The 9,911-nt window shown below is 40.2% G+C and overlaps 1 protein-coding gene across 1 annotated transcript; it reads right to left on the minus strand.

Annotated features, from left to right (window-relative positions):
* Positions 1-1,009: 1,009 nt before the first annotated feature.
* LOC109985660 (coiled-coil domain-containing protein 152) lies at positions 1,010-7,306 on the minus strand. Its single transcript, XM_065965305.1, has 8 exons — positions 7,244-7,306; positions 6,172-6,277; positions 5,391-5,459; positions 5,017-5,081; positions 4,030-4,165; positions 3,550-3,677; positions 3,160-3,264; positions 1,010-1,545 (listed from the first exon to the last, which is right to left on the minus strand). The coding sequence occupies exons 1-8, from the start codon at positions 7,304-7,306 to the stop codon at positions 1,417-1,419; spliced, it is 801 nt and encodes a 266-aa protein (XP_065821377.1). The 3' UTR covers positions 1,010-1,416.
* Positions 7,307-9,911: the final 2,605 nt, after the last annotated feature.

Genomic DNA, 9,911 nt, shown 5'->3' on the forward strand with positions numbered 1-9,911 from the left:
TAATAAATTATTTTTTGCAGATTTTCTAAGTAATTATTTGATCGGCTTTGAATTAACTATTTCCCAGTCTTCATAGTTCTTTTTTTGCTTGTCTTGCAAACTGCCTAAAGCCCAAATATATTCAAGTAACCATCATACACAACAAGAAAAGGAGCTAAATCCTCACATTTGTGAAGCAATGACGAGACGATATGTGCTTTATACATGTCAGCAGTGTCAATGGCTAAATAATTCCCTGGTCTTTCTGCACTCCATTTTTGGGAGCAACACGTTTAAGATGATCTTGTCAGAAGTGTGCTGCATAAATGGATCTAGGAAGTAGTGTTGTAGTACTCGAGTTTGGTTGAGACCACTCTCGTCTCTGAATCAAAAGCATTTTTACTCGGTCTCAAGCTGGGAGGACTACAGATTTTAAATCAAAACCAGTCAAGACTACTACTGATTTGGTATTGCTATTTTTCCACGTCATTACTGTCATGAGAAAAAAAACGCCGTTTCATAAACAACAAATAACTTCAATGAATATGTTTCATTCCCTCTCCCCCGATTACGACTGCAACCTTTCCGTTATGGTCTAAATGAGTGACACGCAGCCTGCACACAAGATGATGATTTTTCAGGGATATTTAAGGTCTTGGTCTAGGTACTTGACTCGGTCTTGACTTGGTCTTGATCCCCAAATGTCTCGGTCATGTCTCGGTCTCGGAGCAGTCTGGTCTCAGGTATGTCTTGGTCTCGGTTAGTGTAGTTTTGATTACAACACTACTAGGAAGTGAGCTCAGATCAGTAAGGATTCCAGTTTCCTACTGATCTTAAAAATAATATTCAGAAAGTCGAAGGTCACTCAGAAAATATGACTTTTCATATTAAAGGAACTCTTTGAACACAAATTACAGAAGACAAAAGAACTTGAGGCATTTTAGAAATCCAACACAAAATAGTCAACAGATTCTTAACTCTTTGAATGAAATTAGATTAAAATGATTAATCCCTTGAATGAGACTGGCCTTCAAGCTACCGCATCCACTCCCAAGGGCGTCTCTCCTATGTCTGCACTGCTCCCTCCCTCCATCACTCCCATGCAGGCATCTAATTGGATTAAAGCCTTACACCGGGCTACAGCATGTGTTGAGAATGTGCTCGCTTCACACTGGTCACCTGCAAGCAGCGTGGTGAGACTGCAAATCTGATCATGAGTGACTGTACAAGAAAAAGGCAAGGCGTTCAGAAAAGCATCTGGAAAAGATGTTGACTTCCTCAACTCTGAGGAAATGCTTCGAAATGGAGCTAAAATATAAATCTAGAAATTTCAAAACACTCAAGTATTTTTTGCCCATTGAGAGGTCAGAAGATTCGTGCACCTGCAGCGCCGGGAGGTCAGTCGGGAGGTCAGCAGCTCGTTAGCTTCTAAACAAACTAGATCTTTCGCCTCTTTAGAGGGTTAACGTTGTGGCCTCCGACACGCTGGTTCTCTTCCAGCTCTTTGATTCTGTGACGCAAGACCTCAATCTCTCTGTTCTTCTCCTCCTGGAAGAACTGCAGCTTCTGAAGAGACACACACACACACACACACACACACACACACACACACACACACACACACACACACACACACACACACACACACAGTTAATCCACAAACAAACACAGACACACTACAAAAAGGCATTACAAAAAATACTTACAGTTTGCTCAAAACAGACATGACGCAGACGACCTACAAAAAACACAACCCACTTACTTTAAATCTTATTTGCGATTCTTTCCAACTAGGAAATGATATCAGACTAAATATTTAGAGGCACTATTGTTGTAAATTTAATGCTAAGGCAAACAAACATGATTAAGCTCTGGGCAACTCAAATTCTAAGACATGTCACCAAGAATTGAAATGAATCAACGTATTTAAAATGTGTGTGTTTTTTTTTCTTGCAAGTTTTGCTTCTCTGAGGTTTTGTGTTCACACCCGTCACAAACATGGTTTTTAAGTTTCCATCTGGCTAAAGCTTGTGTCTGTGAAGTTAGGATATCAGTTGTTCAGGGTTAATAAATACAGTTAGCAAAAACACTGCTGTTATCAAAATCATTAGTCACTTTCTTTTATCTAGGCTGCTTTCTTTTGCAGGAAATAATGGAACTTGTGCATGATTGGAAGTGGCCTGATTTTGCTTGTGTTAGATTGTTAAAGTTTAAACGAGGAGTTATTTATCAAACTAAGGTAGCAGGTGGCTGAGCAGAACTTGAAGTTTCAGGGGAGAGTGTGTTTCATGTCAGGTTGCTGATAACAGCCTACTGAATATTGCTGTATGCTGAGTCATATATATGCTGAGTCTTATACTGTCAGCATTAGACGTGCCTGAGTAGCCCGGCTCACATGGATGTGTGTGAAAAACACTGAACTTTTGCTACATGTATCCTTGATGCCCACTCTACAGACACCACTGCATTTAAGCTATCCTAAAAAGGCTCAAAAGGCTGACCCCGTTTTAATTGAAAACTCCAGGGTTGTGTTTTAGTCTGTGTGGGCAAAAAAGTTGTTGCAGACTTCCACATCCTTTTTCTTCCCTGTTGGGACTTCTCAGTCATAAAGTGTTCTTCCCTGATTTGTCATGCTCCCAACGTGAAATTAAGTGTTGCTGAACTTGCGGTCTACGTACGCAGCTGTTGAGCCGTTCTCTATTTTATTCATGGGACTAGTGCAAACATGAAGCTATTCCCATGTCCATTGTCCAGCCAGTATGAGTCGTACATTGAGAGCATCTGTTTTGTGTCTCGTTTTACATGAGAGCGTAGTAGTATGGGTGTCGCTTTACAAAGTTAAACTTATAGGAATTAGAATAAGATGAGACATCCAGGTCAAATCTATCAACGTTTTCTCTCCTCTGAGCTGAGGTTTGCAAAGCCTGTATGCCAATTCACGTACCCATAACATCTTGCAGCTGTGTACCTCAGAAACACTCATGATCATATCCTCATGCATGCACAGAGTGCTGCTTACAGACTGGAAGCCTTTGAGGTACACATCCATTACTTATATATATATATATATATATATATATATATATATATATATATATATATATATATAAAAATGTGTACTCTGTGGAGGTCCACAGTGAAAAAGGGGGTTTTAAGTGGTTTTCTGTGTTGGCTTCTCACCCTCTTGAAGACACTCTGGGGAAGGAGGCTGGAGCCGTGTTGTTGCTGCTGGTGCTGTTGGCTCAACTGAGCTGTACTCTGAACTCTGGCTAATTTGGCACCAAACTGTTAAAACACCAGAGACAACAACAAGCTTACAGAAAGGCTGAAAGTAGCTACTGAGGAGCAAAGCAGAGGTCTTCTTAATCTCAGCACTTCTGCTTACTGGATGTCAACCATTATCTCCTGCAGACAGACACAGTTGAACTCTTTGACCCTTCAGAACACTCGTTGGTTTCCTCTATGAACTTCATTCACACTTTTTTCAGAAAAGGAGCTAGAACTATCAGTAAACCAATAATCTTTCTATTAATTAGCAAACATAATGATTATACGACAGCTTTTATTTACCTCCATCTGTAACTTGAGGAGCTCGCTCTGCTTCTCTCTCTCCTGCTCCTTCAGCTTCTTCTTCATTTCCTCCAGATCCAGATCTTTCCTCTCCAGCAGATTCTTCAGCTCAGCATCTTTAGCTTCCACTATGAAAAACAGAAACAGCCTCAGACACAAGTCATACACAGATTAATCTAAATCATTACTTGTTTCTCTGCTGGGATGCTACAGCATTACTAAAATAAGGAATTATGGTTATAAAGCTCTTGAATGTCACCTTGCAAACGTCTGACTGAAAGACAAAGTTTGAAACGCCTTATATTTGTGTTAGATTTATATTCCGGGATATAAATGTGATCCATAGTCTATGACCTGCATAAAGACTTTGCTTTAGAGAGATTACTTTGTGCTTGTATAACATCAGTGTTCCCTGAAACTTTCTATAAGATCCACCCTCCCTCTGTCTCAATGAATAGAGTTTTTTTTGCGAGGTCTCACTCTGATTGAAAGCCTGCCTGTGGGCATCCTCCACCTCACTCCTGCACTGCTGTCTCAAAGTCTCTAGCTCCCTCTGGTGTTTCTCTGCTTCTGCTCTCATTTCACCAACCAGCCGCTGAACCTCAGCCTCTACATCCTGTAGAAAACACACAGGCCTCAAATACAAAAACTAAATCTGCTTATAGGCAAACATTTGGAATTGCTACCTAGTTTCAGGGTTAAGAGAAAACAAAAACAAACTTTCCTAACAGTGAGAATCAACTCTAAAAGTAGCAGCAGGTTAACAAGATATTGGTCAGTTGAATCCCGGTTCTTTCTGTGCGGAGGTTGCATGTTTTCCCTGTGCATGCATGGGTTCTCTCCAGGTATGTTGACTTCCTCTCACTGACAAAAGACATGCTCATTAAGTTAATTTTTTACTCTAAATTGCCCTAAGGGGTGTAGTTGAGTGACAGGTTGATGGTACAGCTGTGGTTCAGTGGTAGAGTGGGGTTTCATACCCAGCTCCTACAGCCACATGTCCGATGTGTCCTTTAGCAAGACACTTTAACCCCAAGTTGCTCCCGCTGCCTGGGCGGCTGTGTTTAAATGTGCATGAGTGGGATTAGCTAATACTGATGGTCACTTTACATAGCAGCCTCTGCCATCTGTATGTGAATGAGTGTGAATATGTAGGTGTGACATGTGGTGTAATACCGCTCTGAGTAGTCAGCAGACTAGTAAAGTGCTTTACAAGCTCAAGTCCATTTACCATTTATCTCTGTATATTTCAGCCCTATGACAGAGACTGGCGACAAATCCAGGTTGTATTCTGTCTCTTGCTGAGATTAGCTCCAGCCCGAACAGGTCAAATGGTAAATATAAAGGATGGATGATTGTGCCGTTTAAAATCCATAAAACTAGTTAGCTGTCCACATTAAATCCTTGTTTTTTTAAGAGTGCTATACAAATAACGTTATTATTATCAGATGCTGCCTCTGGTCTTACCTGTGCTGTTCTCTTATTCTGTTGTTCTAGTTCCATCATATGAATCTTCAGTCTGTCATTCTCCACTAAAACATGAAGCATTAAAGCACAACAACAGTTAAGCATGGTTAAATCCATTTAATGTCATTAGCAGGTTTAGTAAATAACTAAGAAGTTGTGCCATGGCATTATGAACAATTCTGAATACAAAATATGGAGGAAATGGATGTCACACAGAGACAAATATAAATGTTAACTTGAACACAACATTACAACAGTAACAGAATTAAACTAGCACTGAGATGATTTTAGGAATTGGTGTCCAAATCCTTTTTGTTTCTAGGTAAATCTGCAAGTTAGTAGAAAATATGGATTCAGTGGTTTATTGCAGTTACCTCTGAGGTTGATCTGCTCCTGCAGAGTCTGCTGCAGTCTGTTCACCGAGACCAGAAGACTATCTCGCTCTGCAACATCAACAGCAAAATTTCATGAGGTGGTTGATTGCTTTTATCTATCATACATTTATAGAGTTCAAACCAACTCAATAATGGAAATGAATTTAATGCAACCACTTAGAAGTGTTTGAAGTATTGTATGATATTGTCTATGGTCAGTACAGCCATTATTATGTCATTATTTTGATCTTTTTTTTAATGGTGACCTGCATGACAAAAAACCCACTAGTGCAGCAGCCCCTTCACATGCTGATAGTTACATCCTCATGTAAAGGGCCTTAATATGATTAGATGCACTTGTGGAGTAAACCACATTTAGAGTCATTCAACATGCATGTCTAAGATAGATTGAAATGTTTGCATAAATAACCTTTTGTCTGTTCAGCCAACAATGGTTCAACTAAAGTATTCTTCATTTAGTGTTCAGAGAACATCTTGTTTTTTCTCCTCAGCTTGAAAAACTCTTAAGCCTCTTAAAAGTCCTCCTTACTCCTCCAAACAGTTTTTCACCTTAGAAGCTCTGTTAAGGGTGCTTTGTGATTCACTTTTTAAATTTACAAGAATCTAGTTCTCACTCTAAGGGGAAACTTTTTGAATAGGCCCCTGAAACACCAGTCGTCTATGACACTGTCATTTGACAAAACAACCAGCAGAGGGAGACAAACAATACAAAATCCTACACCCTACACAATGCTCTTTCAGAAGCAGGACAACAACTCACCCTCAATCAGACTTTTCTCCTTAGCCATGTTGAATTTCAGGAGTCTGTTGGCATCCTCCAGCATGATCTCCAAAGCATTGTTTTTGTTATTAACTTCTGCGATTCCCTGTGTAAAACGTAAAAGCACTTTAAATACCCTTCAATTCGTAACAAACACTTTTCCTGTGGCGTGCATGTGTAATAGTTTGCAGAGAATATGCTTCAGGTTTTAGTGGAGGGTCCATTAAGAGATAATTTTATTCCACTTAATATATCTATATAGATCATGTAGTTGTGACATAAGTCTGCCCTACAATATTTAAAAGCTCCTTTTATTAATAATTTAAAGGTACTTTTTATCATAGCCGAGCTGAAACTTGTTGGTCTGCCACACATTTTGTATTTTACCTAGCCATGAAATAATAATTGCTTTTACATGTTTGAAATACAACATAGTGTATAGCATTTATTTGAGTGTTTTGAGGACAAACATAAACTGAACTGAACACCTGATGTGTTTCCTCAGTAATATTCTCATGACATCATTTTATATTGCCTACATAATGTCTCTGCTTTCTTGTAGATAGGCCTATACAATACAGAATATCTACCTGTCTATGTTGTACACCTATACAACATAGACAGGTAGATATTTTCACTCCATCTGCACTGAAACTGTGAAAGATGGACATTTAAATGCTAACTTTACCTGTTCTTCAGTTATCCACGATAGTGTTACCTTTACCTGTGCTTCAGTTATAGTGTTACCTTTACCTGTTCTTCAGTTATAGTGTTACCTTTACCTGTGCTTCAGTTATAGTGTTACCTTTACCTGTTCTTCAGTTATAGTGTTACCTTTACCTGTGCTTCAGTTATAGTGTTACCTTTACCTGTTCTTCAGTTATAGTGTTACCTTTACCTGTGCTTTAGTTATAGTGTAACCTTTACCTGTGCTTCAGTTATAGTGTTACCTTTACCTGTGCTTTAGTTATAGTGTTACCTTTACCTGTTCTTCAGTTATAGTGTTACCTTTACCTGTGCTTTAGTTATAGTGTAACCTTTACCTGTGCTTCAGTTATAGTGTTACCTTTACCTGTTCAAGTTGAGTAAAAGCCAACAAAAATGTGTCCAGATTCACACGGTTTTCCTTTGTCATGTTGTTAATCCAAGACGGAGCTCACGACTACAGCGGGAAAAAAAGTAATAATATCGTATAATTTATTCAGTCTCAGAGTCAAAGTAACGTTCATGGATAACTTAGAAGCTACAAGCAAAGAAACGCCGATGCTAAAGCTAGTTAGCTTACACCGTCTCCATGACGACTGTTGTAAAGTTGAGCACACTACAAAAAAACAGAAACATTTCTCCACATTTAGGCCGAAAACATCCCTAAAAATTGGTGTGAATTTTGAAAAGTCACTTTTTTTCACATTAAGATAAATATTTGCCAACTTTGTCATATTTAGTTTTTGTTAATATAAATGTAAGGTTATTTAATTGGCATATCTAAATGTTTAATGTTAGCCTATGTTAAAAAATACATGGGCCTACATCAACATATAGGGCCTACATAAAGACACAAAAAATGACACGAAGCAACTATGGAAATTATTAATATTTGTGATTTAATTACAGAATGTAGATTTAAACTAGCAAGCATTTTTACAATTAACTTATTTGCCTGTTATTCTTTTTTTGTTTATTTTTTTGAGTAAGATGTTGTGTTTACAGTGACACATATAGCAAATCCTCACATTACAGAAGCTGTACCCAGACAACATTTGGCCCTTTTCTTGAAAATCACTTAATTGTTCATGGAAATTGGTGTTGATAATTTTGAAATTACTAATCAATGACTGATAATCATTTCAGATAATCATTTAGTCCTGGATATACGTTTATGAATACACTTAGTATTGTATTCTCTAACTTTAAATTAAATATTTTATTTGGTTTATATAGTTTCTACTCAAATAGATCGTTTCCCCATTATTTGTACAACACTGATCAAATTTCACTTTAAATATTTTGAACACTTCCATGTGTGTTTTGGACTTCATGGTCGGACAGAAGTTTATTCTGAGTTAAGACAGTCCTCTATGCTCATTTACATTCTTCATGGGACATAAGGCTCCAATGAGCTCTAGTAAGAGCCGGTCAAATTCACATTCAGCAGGGTCCAGTTCAGGCTCTCTGGAGGATCTGGCTGCACTGCAGAACCGAAAAGAAATCAAATCATTTTAACATGATGATAAAAAAAAGAAAAAGAAATCATCATGATAACTGATCTACAGAAACAAAGAAAAAAATCCCAAAGAGATTAACACTAAAATAAGCAAGCACCAACACGAGTGAAAGGGGGCCGATATCGGTATTGGGGAGAAAAAAAAAGCAGATGAAGAGCTGGTCAGACTTCCTGACAGCCTGTGTGCGCCGGATGTACTGTGCCAGGGCCCTGACTGGACCCAAGACAGAAAGGTGCTGCTCACCCTCCTGACCATCTTTGCAAGAGGAGAGTGACCACAACTCGACCAACTGGGACAGATGTAACTAAGACAGGACCGTAGGTAGAAAAGCCAGGTTGGGTCGGAGGACTACGCCAGACCCACCCAGCGTAAACCAGATAGCAGTCTTCATGAACAGACAGTGCGTGGAGCTCGCTTATTATTCTGGCAGAAGTTATGGCAAACAGAAAGGCTGCCTTAAAGGAGAGCCATTTGAAGTTTAAATCCTCAAGAGGTTCAAAAGGCGGATGCCGTTGTGCACTGAGGACTAGATCAAGGTCCCAAGGCAGAACCGAGGGTCCAGTCCTGAGGATGGTAAGACTCTGGTAACCCCTGAGGTATCGTGAAATTAAGGAGCAGCCGTCTTCAGTAAAAGTAAGAATATTCACCAAGGGGAACCACCTTAATTGCTGCCACAATGCCCCGCAGCGAAACAGCAGACTTCCGAGTCTCCAGCTTGGACTGAAAGAACTGCAGGACATCCTGAGGCTTGGCCAGGTAGGGGTCCAAGTGGTGGGCCCCACACCAGGCTGTAAACATCAGCCCTAGTAGATGGTGCTGGTGCTTCTTGCATCGGTCTCACTACAGGCTCCGGTAACCCTAAAGCTAGGAGCCTGTACCTCTCAGGGGCCAAGCCGTCATTCTGAGCCCTGCTGGAAACGGATGGAAGAGAGTCCCACTGGCCTGGGACAGCAGGTCTCTCCATGCTGGGAGCTCTCGCGGCAATCCCTCTAACAGGGGCAGGATTGCCAAAAACCAAGTCATGTGAGGCCAAAGAGGGGCCACCAATATCAGCCTGACACTCTCCAACTGCACCTTTTGGAGAAGGGGCTGAAGGAACTGGCAGGGAGGGAAGGTGTATAGCAGAGGCCTTGGCCGACTCTCTGGAAGCAAAAAGGTCAACTTCTGCTTTGCCCAGGCGACGCCAGATCTCCTTGACCACCTGTGGATGAAATCTCCACTCCCCAGGTTGGGTTGGGCCCCCGGAGGTCCAGAATAGGACGAAGACCCCTGTCTCCCTTGGGGGCCAAAAAATAACGGGCGAAAAACCCGGCTTGTTGATCCCCTCGCTCTACCTCTCTTATGGCCTTTTTCCCCAAGAGAGTGGACAGTTCTTCCTGCAGTAATATCAATGTTTTAAATCAAACATACAGTCAAGTATCTTTAAGAACCGTTTCCTGACATCCGCTCAGTTTTTAGGCATGAACTTAAACTGAATCCTTTAATAACATTTAAGCCTTGTGTTGTTTGCACTTC

Source organism: Labrus bergylta, chromosome 17, assembly GCF_963930695.1.
Source record: "Labrus bergylta chromosome 17, fLabBer1.1, whole genome shotgun sequence".
NCBI lineage: Eukaryota > Metazoa > Chordata > Actinopteri > Labriformes > Labridae > Labrus > Labrus bergylta.

Coding starts and splice junctions, on each gene's coding strand:
- LOC109985660 (XM_065965305.1), bottom strand. CDS start 7,306: ATGACAAAGGAAAACCGTGTGAATCTGGACACATTTTTGTTGGCTTTT. Junction 5,460..6,171: donor GGAGAAAAGTCTGATTGAGG/GTGAGTTGTTGT, acceptor TTGATGTTGCAG/AGCGAGATAGTCTTCTGGTC. Junction 4,166..5,016: donor AGAATAAGAGAACAGCACAG/GTAAGACCAGAG, acceptor TGTTTTCTACAG/GATGTAGAGGCTGAGGTTCA.